This window comes from Chiloscyllium plagiosum, chromosome 24, assembly GCF_004010195.1.
Source record: "Chiloscyllium plagiosum isolate BGI_BamShark_2017 chromosome 24, ASM401019v2, whole genome shotgun sequence".
Taxonomy (NCBI): Eukaryota; Metazoa; Chordata; class Chondrichthyes; order Orectolobiformes; family Hemiscylliidae; genus Chiloscyllium; species Chiloscyllium plagiosum.
In genome coordinates this window covers 21,097,959-21,116,822 of record NC_057733.1, presented here as the reverse complement: position 1 = coordinate 21,116,822, position 18,864 = coordinate 21,097,959, and the positions used below count along the sequence as shown (strand labels likewise).

Genomic DNA, 18,864 nt, shown 5'->3' with positions numbered 1-18,864 from the left:
AAGAGTCGTACTGCTGTTCATAGGGAAGTTTCAACGTACACTATAATCCTGTTCCCTTATGTTGTTTCTCTGTTATATTATGAGGGGACACAAAATGAACCTACAGTTAGTTCACTGATTGGCTGCAGTGGTGTTAGGATGTACACTTCGAAACTGTACAATCCATATGTCCAGACCACTTCACTTATTCTTACACTTTTAAATCTGTTTCCCAGTCAATCTGCAAGAGTCGTACTGCTGTTCATAGGGAAGGTTCAACGTACACTATAATCCTGTTCCCTTATGTTGTTTCTCTGTTATATTATGATGGGACACAAAATGAACCTACAGTTAGTTCACTGATTGCCTGCAGTGGTGTTAGGATGTACACTTTTCAAATTTGCTGTGATGTCAGGAAGTTTGGTCACATTGCACTGAATGTTGGGTGTGTGTTTGTCTTCAAATTGCAGCGTCAAACCTTACAAGGATTCAATCTGTGAGTGTGCAGGAGAACGCTGTCAACTGTGCATGGAGTCAGGCTCTCAATATCAACTTCCTGCCATCTGTGTCGCGAACATACAACAAGGCACACTGTGCAACAAGTACTGTTTAAGAAAAAAACAAGTGCCCACCTTTCCTCAGTGTATGGGGGCTTTGCTCACTTGGCAGTTGACTGATGGCAATGCTTTGCTGGAGGCTGCTTGAGGAAGTCACATGGTCGGAAACAGGTCTCCCTTTTTGTCCAATCACAGGTGAAAGTTCTTTGCCTTTCATAGCACTGAAGAGAAAAGAAGAGGATTACTTGCATCCGCATATTCCTTCAACGTACACAGCTTAATACACAACAGTGTTATGATCTTACAAACATGGTAAGCTAACTTAATAATAAAAAATACATGTCAGACATTTACCATAAGCCCTACAAGCGCTTTTTTTTAAACTTAATCCTCTACAAGTTACAACATTATCTCAATAGAAGACCTAACGGTTTTCACATACATGTTAATAACTCGTTCAGAAAAACTCGTAGCATTGAGGCAGGAATTCTAAATATTTACCTAGTCAGCCTGGTTCCTTTGTCTCTGGCACAGGCACAGCCGACCCATGGGGGAGAGGCTGACACAGGAGGGTTAAAGGGGGTACCACAAGGGTCGTGCTTGGTTAGGAGCAGAGGGGTTTTGATGTAGACAGGTGAGATATTAGTTTCAGATACATGCGAGTCAGTGAGGGGGCTTTGCTTAGAAAGGTGCAGGGAACACGGCTTGGGGTTGGAGTTGATGTCAAGCTGCTGTGGGGAGGGGGGCTGAGTGACAAAGGTTGGGTTGTACCCTGACCACTTTTGAGGGGAGGAAGCTTGAGGGAGACCCTCAGGCCAAGCAGATGGCTGAGCCTGAAGGTGGAAATGGTGGGCATGCTGGTAACAAGAAGAAGGGGAAGGTCTTTTACTCTCTGGGGAAGGGTAAGAGTAACTGGAATCCGACCAAGTGGAAGACAACTCGTCTGTGCTGTAAACGTTAAAAAGAGCAACAACATTTGTTTGGGGAGGTACAAAAGAAAACAGGAAGGAGGGGAGAAATCAACAGAGATAAAAAATACAAGGTTTAGTAACTCAGACACAGCATGACAACACACAACAGACATTCGCTGTAAAGCAACAAAGCAGTGGCAATAAGGTGGCTGGGTGACGATACAACACACAGCAGACATGAAGAATTGAGCAGTGCCATGCTGAACTTGAAATCTAGGCAAAACATTGTGTCTCTATGCATTAAAAGCTAAAATACAAAATGCACATGCATTCACTGCACTTCAAAGTATCAGTGACATCTCAATGGTTTCTGAAACTGTTCTAATTTACTGCATGTCTTTTGTCATTCTGCAGGATGTCAACAGCTCAGGTCTGTATAAGAAATTAGAGAAATAAGTGTTGTTTTAAGAGGTTTACTGGAACAAATCAACTCTGGATTGTCAGGTGCATTCGGGCAAGGTTTGACCTGCTTGTGACTGTCATGAATACTAAATAGTGTTTTTTTGATGCTCGATAGTTACCCACCATCTTCTCAGGGAATCAGGATAGTTCAAAATGAGGGAAGGAAACCTTGGTTTTGGGTGGTATTGAAAAACATGTAATACTAATTTAGTAGCATGTTATAAATCTCTGGAGGGGCTTTTGTGGAACAGTAGTAATATCCTAACGTTTGAGCGGGGAGTCTCGGCTTCAAGTCCTACCTGCTCCAGAGTGTAATAACTTCTCTGACCAAATTGATTGCAAGATATCTGAGCATCACTGGACTCTCTTGTAGCATAATGGTAGTGCCCTATCTTCAGCCAGAATGCTTGGGCTCCAGAGGTGTGCAATAATATGGCTGAACAGTTTTTTTGAAAATAAAGAATAAGCCTCTCTGGGTTAAGTAAAATTTGACAGAGATATCTAATGATCAACTTTGCCCAATTTACACTATTGTTCAAAGTCAAAATGACAAGCCTCTATGAATTGCCAGCATCAACAATACACCAAGAACAATCTTATAAATGCTGCATGAGCAGATCTTTTTCTGCATCTTTTTAAATTTGCATCTAAAGTAGATTGTCATCTTTGATCCGTAAATACAAAGTGCTGATACAGGATTTATATAATTCATTATTTTGGCAAATATTTTTGACTTGTAATTTGTAAGATTTTTTTTTAGAATTAGTGGCAATGTGATTGTGGACGAATGTAGTGGTAAAAGTGAACTGCAGTCAGGTAACTGGATTCTTCGATTCTGAAAACAAATAAGCAAGGAACCTGTTATTCAGCCTCTTTCTCTGGCACTGTTATCAGTGAGGACAAGAGAGGTTTCTTTATCTCAATCATGCCTGAATCAATTATGGAACAGGACTTCAGACATAGTTGATGAAAGAGTTTTGTTCTTTGTAAAATTAATTTTACAAAAAAAAATCTGAAGCATTCAAATTAAGTAGAAGTCTCATACATGAAATGCAATGTGGATAATAAATACAATGGGATGAAATGAACTGGGTCAGCAATGGAATTCGAGCTGCTACAGTATATAGTGAAATGACCACCTTCCCATTCTGAGAAATTAATGTTTCCAATATCTGATAAAAAATAAAGATTTTCTTCAAAGTTTATCAGTTTGTGAAAGGAGAAATTATTAGTTTTGGACTAAATTAATTGCTGAATAATAAGACACATTGAAACAATAACAATATCAGGGATATACCATGTATATAAAATAAATGGACCGATTTGACAAAATTCATGCAGAAAATTAGAAGTTAATTGAATTTTTTTTCTGAAGAAAAATGTTATTGCAAGAAGGTAATTTAATTTGACTGCTCATGAACACTGTTAACTTCAGATTGTTAGTATTTACTATTTAATTAAACAGAGGTACAGGATAAAAGTCTTCCAAAATTAGTGATATTTAAATCAATAACAATGAATATAAATGAATATCTAACCAGCTTAGTTTCACACTAATAAGGGTTTGAATTTGGAGTGATTTAATTTAAAGTCGTGTGGATTTTTCTGATCATTTATGTTTGATTTAATTTGTTGGGTGAGTTAATCCACTTGAAAACTTTGGTTAAAAAATACCTGATTTGAAAAGAATCATAATTGTTTCAAATAAATGGTTCGTGCGTGTTTCTGCTCAAATAAACTTCTGATTGAAATAAAGCAACTTTGTGCCTTTCTCCTTAATGATTTGACAAATGCTTTCCTGTATGTCCAGTAATTATCCAAATGCATCACTTACTTTATTTTGAAATGCAGTACGGTATACTAGCTCATTGTAAACAACACTAAAGTAACAAACACTGGTTTCTGTATGGAGTCATTATACCCCAGGTATTCAATCTTGAAAGCAACTATCTATCAGCTGAATTATCTGATTGTCATTTTTAAAACATGCTAACATGTTTATATATTGACCTCTAGTGGTAACTAAATTAAATCACACAAAAAATGAACAGAGCATCTATACCATTATTTTGTATCTCTGTGTCTTAATTAGATTGAAGTTAATTATCATTAGCCCAAGGGTATAATGGACTAAATGGCGACTGCTTGTTATTTGGCAGAAGAACTAGAATGCCTGCACATCCCCCACCCCAACAGATGTGGTTTCTACTGTACAATGACAGTCGGTATATTCGGAACCTAAGAACAGGAATAAGCACTTCATTATTTTGCCTGTTCTCATCATGGCTGATTTGTATTTTATTGTCCAGTCCCTAGCCTCTGTTCCACATTATTTAATATTCTTAAAATCTAGCCATTTCCTAGTTTTGTAATGTTTAATTAATCCAGCTCAAGAACATTTAAGGAAGAAAGGTTCAGATTCCCACTATCTTTTTTTTATGAAGAAATGCCTTCTACTTTCACCCCTGAACTGTATATTTTTAATTTTAAGCTTATTTCCCCTTGTTCTGGACTTCTCAAACACAGAAATGATTTCTTCTTATCCACTCTACCAAATACCTTAAATGTTGCAAACATAATAATTCCATCGCTCCTTAATCTTCTATTTATATGGGAAAATAGATCTATTCTGAAAAACCTGATTATATAATTTAACCCTTTTATTCTCAGATCCATTCGGTGAATCTGCATTGCAGTTCCTCCGAGGCCTCTTGCTGAGGCACAGTGACAAAAACTGAAAACAGCAGGATGGCACGATAGCTTAGTGGTTAGTACTCCAGTTCCAGAGTTCTGGGTTCAATTCCAAACTCTGGGGACTATCTGTGTGGAGTTTGCACATTCTCCCTGTGTCTGTGTGGGTTTTGTCTGGGTGCTTTGGCTTCCTCCCATAGTCCAAAAGATTAGGTGGATTGTGCAGGCTAGGTGAATTAGCCACTGGAAATTCAAGGTTATGGGGGGTCTGGGTGGGATATTTTTTGGAGAGTTGGTATGGGCTAAATGGCCTGCTTCCAAGTTGTAGGGGATCTATGATTCAAAGGTCCAATCCCAGCCCTTTGTAATCCTGCTCCCATAAAATGAAAGTCAACACTTAATTCACCTCTTTAATTACTTTTCTACCTATCCACTAGTTTATAGCAGCTCCTGTCAATCTCGCTGCTCCTCCACAGTTTTAATTTCTCACCAGTTAGAACATTCTCTGATTTTTCCCAGCTTGGCAGAGGTTGAACTCACAGTTCCTCACCATCAGCTAGAATCTTGCTCCACTATTTATCAGTGTCACTTCACAACATGCAGCTCCCATCTACAGTATACTGCTTTCTGTAACATTTAACCTTAATGCCAGCATTGGATAGACAACCCTCTAGTTCCCCTCGTCAAACATTACATTGCTACAGGGTTTTCTTTGTGGTCCTCAAAGCTGTGCAATATTTTCATACCACTGCCCTAGAGCTGTCACCATTTGTCTGATTGTATTGTTTAACGTGCTGCCCAAACAAACACATTATGCACAACTTCGTAATGCACAACTTTAGGTGCAGTAGGGTCGGTCACTTCTCATACCACAACGCATTGACTAATTTGTGTTTTTGTATTGATGTGCACCAATCCCTGATTCAGCTCGCTCCATGTGCCAGAAGCTCAGGTAACAGTCAAACAGAACGACAGGAGTGCGAGGAGAGGAAAGGAAAGCTCCAGATGCTTGCTGACACAGACACAGCAGCTGCGACACACTCTTACCTTGCACGTTCAGCCCCGGGTGGTGGGCCACTAGGAGGAGGAGTGGGGGAGGGAGAAGAGGAATTTTCTAGAGACTGCTCAGGGATTGGCGACTGACCCGAAGCGGCAGGTTCGGCGGGCGGAGGAGGGGGCTGCGTGCCGGGTGGGGTGGAGGATGTTTTTCGGACTCCGGAGGAGCCTCTGCGGGCCACCCAGGATGTGTCCATCACCCTCACACCCATGCTACAGGAACACAGAGACACCATCAACACTTCAAAGAAAAGCATGCTCAGCTTTAACAAAAAAAGTAGCTTCAGAGGTATAGAGACAGAAGTGAAGTTTTTACAAAATACATTTAATTACAGTTAAGAAAAGGACAGATTGAACAGTAATTATTGGTACTCCTGAGTTACAATATAATTACCCAGGTTAAAAAATGTCAGATTAATAAATTTTTTGGAACACATTACTTGTGAATACTAAACCTAAAGCCTAACCATCAGAATTTTTGTTGCGTTTTAATGTGGCTTCTATACTTTTACGAATCACGCTGATTTTTTGCTAAACAGCAGCACTGCTATATTGGTTTACAAGTAGTGCACCTTTTGTGGATAGTTTTTTAATTCCTGGAAATACTAGGCTGGTACCTGCACATTAGAATGACGTAGTGGAATTGGAACAACAAATGAACTGGGTACATTAGATGAATGGCCCACACAGTGACGCACACAGCACACTATTAACCACTGACCTCATGAAGTTTCATTAAGTTTGTTTGAACAGCAGAATAGTATAATCAGAAGCTTGAAATAAGATGGTTTGCTGAAAAGGAACTTTATTGAATTTGTAAAATAACTAACATAAGATAGGCTTTCAATGCCCCTCCCCCACCCTACGTCTCTCTGCCCAGAATTCTGTTGAGAAAAAAGAGGACACTCTTTCCTAACAGGCCTGGAACATCATTTTACACATAATTCTGTTCCTAATGTTTTGATAAGCATCTCATTAAGCATATAAAGTGCAACTGCTCTGCCTTTTTGAAATCTCTGATGTACTGAATTTTTTTGTAGCAGATTCTCAGTTCAGCAGATTAAGTTGCCACTCCATTCTTTAAACAAAATTTTTTCAAATGCTGATGAGAAAGTAAATAAAAAGCTATAGTTATTCTGACATCCAGGGTCAATAAAGCATTTATTGTTGTCAAGGAATTTTCAAGTCAAACAGATTATAGTGTAATGATTGTTTAGGGAACTGTGAAGCGTACAAAATGCATGTGTTGTTAAATGACCAGGCTTATTTTCTCCTGGATTTAAAAGGATTACATCTGTGGCATCTGTTGTGCAATGATTTAAATCAAAGTGCATATGTGGCACACCCACTGTCACACAGAAATGGTCCAGACATACATATCCATACATTGTACACACATACAAGCCAACGTACATACATGCATATAAATAAGCACACACATAAACACACACATTGGAAATAATATCTATTTAAATAGAGCATTTTTTTGTCTGTGAGAAATAAGGGTGTACTGTTACATTTTAAATTTCTTGTTGTCTACTGGTCTGTGTAAAGATAGAATTTAGGTCCAATAGGATTTCAGTATAAGTGATTTTAAAAGTGTTCCTTAACATAAAAATATGCTAGATGAGGAAGTATCTCTAAGTGCATAAGTAATATCTCAAAATTTGCAGATGACACGAAACTGCATGGATGAGCTCTGAGGAGGACGCAGCGATGTTGCAGTGTGATTTGGACAGGCTGGCTGAGTGGGCAAATGTATGGCAGATGCAGTATAATGTGAATAAATGGGAGGTGTTCCACTTTGCTAACAAAAATAGGAAGGCAGATTACTATTTGAATGGCTGTACATTGAGAAAGGGGAATGTTTAATGAGAGCTGGGTGACCTTGTGCATCAGTTGCTTAAAGTAAGCGTGCAGGTGCAGCAGGCAGTAAAGACAAACTGTACGTTGGCCTTCATAGCGAGAGGATTCGAGTACAGGAACAAGAAAGTCTTGCTGCAATTGGAGAGACACACCTGGAATATTTGTGAGGAAGGATGCTCTTGCTAGAGAGGGAGTGCAGCAAAGGTTCACCAGATTGATCCCTGGGATGGCAGGACTGACGTATGAGGAGAGATTGAGTCAGTTGGGATAGTATTCCCTGGAGTTTAGAAGAATGAGGGGGAATCTCTTAGAAACATGGCAAATTCTAAGGGGACAAGACAGGTCAGATGAGGGAAGGTTTTCCTGATGGTGGGAGAATCCAGAACCAGGGATCATACTTTATGGATTAGGGGTAAACCTTTTAGGACTGAGATGAGGAAAAATTTCTTTACTCGGAGAGTTGTGAGCATGAGGAATTCACTGCCACAGAAAGTGGTCGAGATCAAACATTATTTGTTTAAAAAAGTGGTAAATATAGTTTTTGAAGCTAAAGGGATATAGCAAGGTGGGGGCAATTAGGTTATTGAGCTTGAAGATCAGTCATGATCATATTGAATGATACAGCAATTCCACTCAAGGGGTCAAATGACCTACTCCTGCTCCTGTCTTTGATGTTTCTACGAAAGTTCAGCATAGAAGTATCTCACATGAATCTAATGACAATTTCATAATTTTTATCCAAGAGGGTTTACTTACCACTATTAAAATAAAATGTTAGCTTTGAACCCAATGTTTATGGAAATCTCACTCTCTGGCATCCAGAGTTTAGAATAACAAGTGATCAGTAACAAGAACTAATTGTCACAGTGGCTCAGTGGTTAGCTTTGCTGACTCACAATGTCAGGCGATTGTCTGTGTGGAGTTTGCACATTCTCCCTGTGTCTGTGTGGGTTTCCTCTGGGTGCTCTGGTTTCCTCCCACAATCCAAAGGTGTGCAGGTTAGGTGAATTGGCCAGGCTAAATTGCCCATAGTATTCAGGGATGTGTGGGTTAGGGGCATTAATCAGGGGTAACTGTAGAGTAATAGGGTGGGAGAATGGGTCTGGGTGGGTTACTCTTTGGAGAGTCGGTGTGGACTTGTTGGGCCGAATGGCCTGTTTTCACACTCGAAGGATTCTATGAACGACTCATGAAACAGCTAAAGTAATAATATGCAAATGCAGTAATTCTAATTCTAGAGCTATAAATTGAAATGCTATAATCTTGACTGTCACCAGCTGAAATGTTGTGCTATTTCTACCCACGCATGTGGGCTTTGTTTACAGAGAAGTTACATTTTGCATTGAATGATGAATATTTTCTAATTTAAAGTTAAAACTAACCACACTTTTCAGTGCCAACCATGATACAAAGTATTGCAGATGTTAAATATCTGAACTAAAAACACAAAACACTGGAAATCTTCACCAGGCCAGGCAGCATCCATGGAGAGGAAAGCAGCATTAATGTTTCCGGTCTACAATCTGCACTAACTCTGAGGAAGAGTCAGTGACTTACATTTCTCTCTGCACAATGCTACCAGAGCTGCTCAGCATTTGCAACACTTCCCATTTCTATTGGATCAAAAATAATCACTTTTTATCGCCCTCCATAAAGTAAACCAGCTTGCTCATCAGCTTTTCATTCCCTTTCAGCAAGAAACCCAACAGCAGCTGTCTGACATTTGGTTTTGGTACAACATTAAACATGAATTTTAAAAGCGTTACGGTATGGAGAAAACAAGTTTAACTTTGCAGAGCTGGGAGGAGATTGAAGCCCAGGAGTTAGTTCCACTGAATTGAGGGTTTGTGGTAGTGAAGTCACTCTTGAGGTGGAGCCTGGTCACCTGCCAACAATTTCTTTACAGGGGAACATGAGGGGATTTAGGAGGCCTGCTTAAAGACAACTTTCATCAACCTTATTTGCGCTCCAGCAGTCCCGAGAACCAGTCAAGAGAAAGAAGAGTGAAGATTAAGGAAGCCACATTTAATGATGACAAGACTTAAATAGATATTTACAAGGCAGGCATGAAATGAGAGGAATGTGGCCTGTTCTGCTACAATGATAGCTGTCGGGCTGAACAAGTTTCCTGTCAATTGGGATGTTCAATGTACCAGATTGGCAGCTTTGGCCGCTGACCATCCAGACTGATGGACTATTTGGCCAATGAGCTGGGGCCTCCTCAAGAAGCACTGTCTGCTCCCTCCTTTCCTGGGCCTTGATTTCTCTACTTTTAAAATAGAGCTGTTAAATAATCACAGCTGTCTGCAATATGTTGCTCAATGAAAGTTTTTGTTCAAATACTGAATGCTGACAATGTCATTATCAAAACAGTTACTTTGAAGCTGCACACTGAAATGTTCATGGGTTCATGATTATATCAGAAATTAACTCAGCTACCTAATATGGTTGGGCATATTGCGCTGTATGTGTTACTGGTCTTGAAGAGAGTTAATTTTTTAGGGCTACATGTGCTGTGCTTTATGATATTACAATTATTAGAGTCATTGAGTCATAGAGATGTACAGCATGGGAACAAACCCTTTGGTCCAACCCATCCATGCCGACCAGATATCCCAACCCTATCTAATCCCACCTGCCAGCGCCTGGCCCATATCCCTCCAAACCCTTCCTAATCATATACCCATCCAAATGCCTCTTAAATGTTGCAAGTGTAACCAGCCTCCAACACTTCCTCTGGCAGCGCATTCCATACACGTACCACCCTCAGTGTGGAAAAAGTTGCCCCGTAGGTCTCTTTTATATCTTTCCCCTCTCACCCTAAACCTATGCCCTCTAGTTCTGGACTCCCCCCACCCCAGGGAAAAGACTTTGTCTATTTACCCTATCCATGCCCCTCATAATTTTGTAAACCTCTATGAGGTCACCCCTCAGCCTCCAACGCTCCAGGGAAAACAGCCCCAGCCTGTTCAGCCTCTCCCTATAGCTCCTTCTTCACTATCCTATCTACCTGCGACTCCACTTTCAAGGAGCTATAAACCTGCACTCCAAGGTCTTTTTGTTCAGCAACACTCCCTAAGACCTTACCATTAAGTGTCTAAGTCCTGCTAAGATTTGCTTTCCCAAAATGCAGCACCTCGCATTTATCTGAATTAAACTCCATCTGCCACTTCTCAGCCCATTAGAATATGGGCCTCACTGGCTAGGTTAGCATTTATTGCTGAGAGCAGTCAAGAGTCAACCACATTGCTATGGATCTGGAGTCACATGTTTGCCAGACCAGGCAGGTTTGGCAGTTTCCTTCCCTAAAGGACATCAGTGAGATGTCAATCGAAATGGATTTATGGTCATCATTATATTCTTAATTCTACATTTTTATTAAATTCAGTTTCCTCCATCAGCCACAACAGGATTCAAACCTGGGTTCCCAGAACATTACCTGGGTGTCTGGATTAACAGTCCAGTGGTAATATCACGAGGTCATCAGCTTCAATCTGCTGTGGCCCTTCAAGCTGCACACACACAAATCAGTTAAATTTGCTGCAATGGCTGCTTCATAATTTATAATGTATTTTACGGTTTTAAATGGGCAAATCCATGGAGCTTATCAATGCCTGAGTGACTGATTTTAAACCATATCAAATGGTGGCAGTGGTGAAAAATTAGTGGTGTTTACATGTCATGATCAATAAACCAGGATTTGACCATGTAAGAATTGAGGCCAGGAGGCAGTTTCATGGTAAACATTGATGTAATCATACTGTCTGAAGTGTTTGCAAAATGCAAATTAGCAATCCTCAGAAAATTGTTGACTATTCATCAGTGGCTAATATTGACATGGAATAACTGCCAATATACTGCTCCTGTGAATTCTAAAAGACATGTTCCTACAGACATGGAGAGCCACGACGGAACCTACGACTGTAAAGGTTTCAGCATATGAAGAGTTCACCAATTCCATAGGCAGGATTGATGGTGCTGGAGTACAAGTACAATCAATCCACCTGGGCATCTCAAATGTTGTCTGGATAGAGTCAAACTCCAATGTTTGTTTGTTTCCCTGACATGTTACTATTACAGAACCAAACTGTGTTTGTGACTAATGTGTATTTATAAAGATCATTTTTATGAATAAAGTGTTTTTTGAAATTGAAAAATACCTCAAATGTTGTCCATCTTGGACACTGATGGACCAGCAATTGCAAATAAAGTAGCATGCCATGAACTTGCACCAGTCACATTCCATGGAATCAGTAAAGTACCAGAGACACAACAGAAACAGCAACAGGCTGTTTTAAAAACAGTGACAGGACTGCATATGAAAGACTGGGTGGGGCAAAAGAATCATCTCTCTGTTGAGCAGAGAAAATTGAAAGTCAAGAATCAAAGGCTGAATTCTTAGCTCTGGATAAATCCAAACTTGAGAATACCATCTCATATGCAGTCTTTAGATAATATCTCAGTTTATATTACAGAGATGAATGAAAAGATGAAAGATAAAGAAAGGGAGCAATATGAACTACAGGCTCTGTATCATCAGATCAATGAAATGATTGGAAGCTTACAGCAAGATCTTGAACAACTCACATGCAAAACAGCACAGGCTTAGCTAGAGCGGTCACAGAAATATTGGCTTGAGCTCAAAGGACTGCTTGAGAAAATGATAGATCTGCAAAAACTGGTGGAAGGCCAAAATGGACAAGGAGCTGCAAATCACTAATGAGACAATTCTTTCAGAGGTAAATGCTGTCAATGATGCTCTGGTGCAAGAACTCAAGGATGTAAAAAAGAAACAAAGGTCCATTGAAGAGCATGAGGAAGAAGCCTGTGCTTTAAAGAACATTTTAAAAACCCTACAAATTTGGAGAGGCTGAGGAGTTGTTCAGCAGGATTTGAAGGAGAAACTATACTGGACTAACACAGGGCAAAAACTTTGTAAGAATGATAAGAATCCAGAACGTAAAACTAGAAGCTTGAACATGAGTTGGAAGTCTTAAGGAACTTAGTAAATGCCAAGAAAATATGAACTATCAAAACAACTCCAGGAATGAGATCAATTAGTGACTAATCTGGAACAAAACTTGGCTGCAGTACATCAGAATAAGCAAATTGTGGGACAGCAACTGCAATCCATAAAATAAAAAAAATGACAGCACCAACAGGAATAAGGAGCAACATCAGCAATGACTGTACAAACGAACAGTGCCTTTGGACACAGTCACCATTGTGAGATTTGGATATACAGGTCGTTCTGCTATAATGTGCGTTTTGTTAATGTAAAAAATTCACTGTAACACAATTGATAAATGAGGGACACTCTAAAGCGTGAACTTTGAAAGCATGTATTAGTTATAATGTGATTCTGGCCCCATTTGTTTGAATAGTGCTGCCAATACATGATTTTATTATAACTCAGGATTGCATGAGAACGGAACTATCGTATTACAGCAGAACCGACTCTATCAGCAAATTATTGGTATGCTATGGAGACTCATTTATTATGATAAATGTTTAGCCTTCTTTTGAAAAGGAAGGGTTTCTTCCATATGTACCTTGCCTTTACAGAGTTCACCTTTAAGGAGGCCAAATGCTGTGTGTATAAAATGATGAGACTTTGTTGGACAGTTACTCTGCTGTGAGTCTACAAGCTAATACATAGATAACAGCTGATATCTGGTACAATGTGTTTTAATAAACTAACCCACAGAGACCTTGCCTATCCCTCAGAAACATGCCATAAATGCTGTTCTTTTATCCACTTCTCACATTCATGGATTATTATATTTCTCTTTTTGCAGGAATAATAAGAGTAATTAGCAAGTACTTGGACACTGCAGACTTATACATGAGATGGGTATTCCAGGCTGTCACAGAGGAATGTAATCCAAAGGACTAAAATTACTGAGCCAATTGCCTGGTTTTGTTGGATAACATCTATATATCTAATAAACTGAACTGAGACATACAACTTACAGACTCTACTTACAACTGGAATAGTTGCTAACTTCAAAAATATAACATTATCTAACAGCAGCTACGCTGTAAACAAATATAGCTTTGGCTTTGCAGTTTTCAACCAATTATGGGTGGGGGGAAGGTTTGGAGGGGGCTAGCTTTCATTCTATTTGGCTACTGACTTCACTGTGAATGTGTTTTCTCCATAAATTCTGTTCCAATTTGCCCATATTTTGCATCTTACCTGGGCTGTACAATTAAACCACAGATAACATAACGAACGGCTTTATCCTGCTGTTGGCAACCCAGCAAAAGGATGGACTCATGCCAAGTGTCCAGTCTGGCAGTTTTCAAAGGTGGCAGGCAAGGAAAAGTGTGTGTGTGTGTGTATACAGCAGCTCTCTAAGGTTCCCAGGTAAGGGTGGAAGTCTCATCCTAAATCAATCAACTGCCTAAGGGCACTCCATCTCCCTGATTTATAAACTCCTAATATATTGTTAATTTTATATTTTGGTATATTTTATGTAAATTATCTGTAGCTCATTTCTGTGTGCAAAGAATAGTAGGAAACCCATTCCCACTTTGTCAGAGGTGTGTTTATTTCCTGTCTACATTCCAGATTTTTTTGAATGCTGTGGGAGTAAATTGGATAAACAAATCCCTTGGATATTACAGTTCAGGGCCTGAATGTAATGTGATTGAGATTTTGTAAATTTCCATTGGTTTTTGCCCAGGTTCCACTGCAGTTGGTTGACCTAACTCTAAACATCAGGGAATTTTAATTGTAACTTGACTTACGCCCAAATCCAATATTTTTTCTGCTCTAGACCATCCTTTATGCTACTGCAGGCTGTAGTTCACACTTATTGAAGCCCATCCACAAACAATGGCCACTTCGCCAGTCAAAACTGTGAGAATCTGCCTATTGTATTGGTTTAGAAAAGCTCTCACTTTCTTAGACGCACAGGCACTTGTAAGCATCTTGTAAAAGGTTTTTCATATCAATTATATTAATTTGCTCAGTAAAAAAACCTAACATATATCAATGAAACTATTAAATACTGAAGAATAAATCTTTCTCAATTCATTTTCATTAACCTTAAATCTTAACCCACAGTTAACTCTTGTTAAAAATGCTCATATTAGGTGTTGTATTCTTTCCCAGCTGTTTGAATAAATACCAGTTTACCAAAGTTAAATATATCAAGGAATACATCATCATAGAATGAAATAAAACAATTGAGTTACAAAAGAACATAGGAAACAGGGCCAGGAGGCATTCAGCTCTTTCAGCCGACGACATCTACTGGATTGTGGCTGATTTCTACCTCAATGCCATTTTCCTGCAGTATTCCTGATATCTTCAATATCTAAGAAGTCTATTAATCTCTGTCTTGAATGTACTCAATGATTGACCCTCTACAGCCTTGTGGGCAAACAGATCCAAAGATTCACCACGCTCTGAGTTAATAATTACTCCTCATCTAAGTCCTAAATGTTCTACCTCTTATTCTGAGACCGTGTAGAGCTCTAGGCTCAACCTGTCAGGAAATACTCTTCCAGTAACTGCCCTGTCAAACCCAGTGAGAATATTGTATGCTTCAATGAGAACATCTCTCTTTCTTCTAAACGCAAGAGAATATAGACTCAGTCTATTCAAGTTCTCCTAATAAGAAAATTCCTCCATCCAAGAATTCATTGAGTTTACCCGTTGCTGTATCTCTTCTGTGTTCATTAGGTAAGAGGCCAAACTACACACAATACTGAAGGTGCAGACTCACCAAGACTCTATACAAAGGTTACAGCAAGGTTGTAATAAGCTGCCCAATTGTCCTATTTGATTATCCAAATTAATTTTAACAAAATTTGAGCGACAACCTATTGCAACAATTTCAAACACGTTACAAGTTCATTGTGCCCAAAGCAAAAAATTCAACCCCCACAACATGAAATTCTTCTCAAAGTCCTTAATTTAGAAGGCGAGACACATCACAACTGAACTCATTGTTCTTCTTTACCAGGCAACAATAAGCCCAGTATTGCATTTGTAGCTTTAATTTTTGAAAAGATCTTCTGAGAAATGGTTCTCACAAAGACAGGTATAAATCACCAAAAATCAAAGATAATTTCAGTGGAAATTGGGAAACTAAAACATCAACCTAAAGTATTATGTTGTAGCTCCTCATCTTAATAGAATACGTGGCACAAGAGATTCAGGGTCAATTTTAGCAGTTTAAATCCAAGTAAACGAGAGGATCAGGGAGGAGTGTGTGCAAATTGGAAAACAATAAATAACCTGAGATCAAATAAAGTGTGGATTTTATAGTCATAGAGATGTACAGAAACAGCATGGAAACAGAACCTTCCAACCCGTCTATGCCGACCAGATATTCCAACCTAATCTAGTCCCACCTGCCAGCACCCGGCCATATCCCTCCAAACCCTTCCTATTCATATACCCATCCAGATGCCTCTTTAATGTTGCAATTGTACCAGCCTCCACCACTTCCTCTGGCAGCTCATTCCATACACGTACCAGGCAGCATACCACCCTATGTGAAAAAGTTGCCCCTTAGATCTCTTATATATTTTTCCCTTCTCACCCTAAACCTATGCCCTCTAGTTCTGGACTCTCCGATCCCAAGGAAAAGACTTTGTCTATTTATATAAACCACTATAAGGTCACCCCTCAGCCTCCGACGCTCCAGGGAAAAATCCTCCAACCCTGGCAACATCCTTGTAAATCTTTTCTGAACCCTTTCAAGTTTCACAACATCTTTCCGATAGGAAGGAGACCAGAATTACACGCAATATTTCAATATTTTGATAGATAAAAGTTCAGAACCTTTTCAGAGTATTAAGGGGATCAGCAACTGCCTCTCCCCTTAAATACAGCAACTCAGAATCATGTTTAATTGTCTCGTAATCAGCAAATTGTTTGGTTTCTAATTCTCCTCTCTCATTCAAAATAACAGGTACAATTCACCACTGTTGGCACAAATCTATCAGAGCAGCCATTGCCAAATGCATAAGAATATTTCTGTATATTTGATGAGAATTTGCTATCTTGATTAGGCCAAAAAGATCTCTGTTCTCTCATATCTTTGCATTCAATAAATGACTTTCAAGGTGAAAACAAGGAGAGTTCAAACCAATGTCAATGTCACAACAGAACTACAATAAAACCAATCAGTATGTGATAAGTTAGTCAGGGCAGTATCGGCTTCCTGTAGCTGACCAGTGTCCCGAACTGAAGGAGGAGGTCGGATCAGCTTATGTTCCTGCTCCTGATCCATATCCAGTATTCCCGACTGAAAGTCTATGAGCAAGTGCTGGAACAGGATAGGATCTAACTTCATGTCAGCCTCACCAGTGTGTTGATATTCATTATGTAGGTTTATGTATGGAGAGTACAGATTGGGGATAAGTGACTGACAAAGCTAGGTGACTGTGTAGCTATACATGAACAAGAAATACACAAATTCATGGAAGGAGAGGAAAGGGGAAAAGAAACAGACAGGAAAGCACAAATAGGGCTGTGAGCTGTGAATTTATATAACCTGTTCCACATTAAGTCAGGGACTGTCTACAGGGTAATTAAACTATTTCCAAGTGCATTGAACCATGCCACAAAGTCAGTTTTATGATCAGAGCTTAAGCAACTTATTTCAATTTTAACATGGGGTTATCTCTGCCTACCCAACCATACTAACATAGAAACATCGAAGACAGGAACAGGAGTAGGCCATTTGACCCTTGATTCTGGATCAGTGGTGCTGGAAGAGCACAGCAATTCAGGCAGCATCCGAGGACAGGCAAAATCGACGTTTCGGGCAAAAGCCCTTCATCAGGAATAAAGGCAGAGAGCCTGAAGCGTGGAGAGATAAGCTAGAGGAGGGTGGGGGTGGTGATGCCCTGGGGTTGAAGTGTTCCGAGGCGGAAGATGAGGTGTTCTTCTTCCATGCGTCTGGTGGTGAGGGAGCGGCGGTGGAGGAGGCCCAGGACCTCCATGTCCTCGGCAGAGTGGGAGGGGGAGTTGAAATGTTAGGCCACGGGGCGGTTTGGTTGATTGGTTGATTTGACCCTTGAGCCTACTCTATCATTCAATATGATCATGGCTGATCAAGCTCAACACCTTAATCCCACCCTCCCACTATATCCCTTTAGCCACAGGAGCTATATCCTTCTTGAAAACATAATGTTTTGGCTTCAACCAACATCTGTGGTAATTGATCCCACAGGCTCTGGTGAAGAAATGTCTTAGTCCTAAAAGGTTTACTCCTTATCCTTAAACTATGACCCTTGGTTCTGGACTCCTCCACCATTGGGAACATCTTTTCTGCTTCTAACCTGTCCAGCCCTGTTAGAATTTTATAGGTTTTTATGAGATCCCTCCTAATTCTTCTAAACTCCAATAACTACAATCCAACTGACTTAACTTCTCCTCAAAGGTCAGACCTACCATCCCAGGAATCAATTTGGTGAATCTTTGCTGCACTCCCTCTATAGCAAGAACACCCTTCCTCAGATAAGGAGACCAAAACTGCACACATTCCAGGTGTGGCCTCACCAATGCCCTGTATAATTGCTGCAAGACATGCTTGTCCCTGTACTGAAATTTCCTTATAAAGGCCAACATACAGTTTTCCTCCTTTACTGCCTGCTGTGCCTGTGTGCTTACTTTCAGCGACTGGTGCACAAGGCCACCCAGGTCTCATTAAACATTCCCCACTCTCAATTTACAGCCATTCAAATAATAATATACCTTCCTGTTTTTGCTGTGGATATGTGGATAACCTCACATTTATCCACATTGTACTGCATCTGCCATGCATATTTAATGCAGCATGCATCCTGCATTGCTCCAAATCATAAACAACAACTATAACTCACTAAAGGTTGAGCTCAGATAACAACTACAGGAGAGATTTGCATGATTGTGGTAAATAGCAGAGGTGTATGACTAGCTGAAGAGATTGGTATAACTGCAATTGCAGGCGCCATGGGACAAGTGCACCCAAACATCCCCGAGTCCTCTGCTGTATTTTATACAGATGTAATGTACTTTACAACACTCCCAGAATGACTGCAGAACTCTATTTCTATTTCTCGGTGGGGCTGCTTTCCAACTTGGTGAGGTGCCAAGTCATGTTCCCTCTAAGCTGTGTGAAGGTTCTGCATACAATCATCGGTATTGGTTCCAGAAGTGGCTTCAGAGGCCTGTGCAAGTTTGAGGAAGAAAGTTTGAGGGAATGCTGGTTCCTAGAAACCTTCCCATTGTCTGTGCTGGAGGGAACATGTTGCTGTGATTTTCGGATGCATTATGGTGATATATAAGCTTCCCGTTACTCAGACTCAGACAATTATCTCCCTCAAAACAACATACA

At 39.9% G+C, this 18,864-nt stretch overlaps 1 protein-coding gene across 16 annotated transcripts in view; it reads right to left on the bottom strand.

The window, feature by feature from the left end:
* The window catches only part of arhgap44a (Rho GTPase activating protein 44a), a 308,826-nt gene that overhangs the window by 13,740 nt on the left and 276,222 nt on the right, over positions 1–18,864 (bottom strand). For 7 of the 16 annotated variants that reach the window (XM_043714506.1, XM_043714511.1, XM_043714505.1 and 4 more), the window contains 3 exons: positions 5,648–5,869; positions 1,038–1,484; positions 612–757 (listed from right to left, as the gene is read on the bottom strand). In XM_043714506.1, coding sequence (XP_043570441.1) covers positions 612–757; positions 1,038–1,484; positions 5,648–5,869 — 815 coding nt within the window. The remainder of the gene's footprint in view (positions 1–611; positions 758–1,037; positions 1,485–5,647; positions 5,870–18,864) is intronic. The other 9 variants (XM_043714512.1, XM_043714513.1, XM_043714514.1 and 6 more) reach the window with 3 other exon arrangements.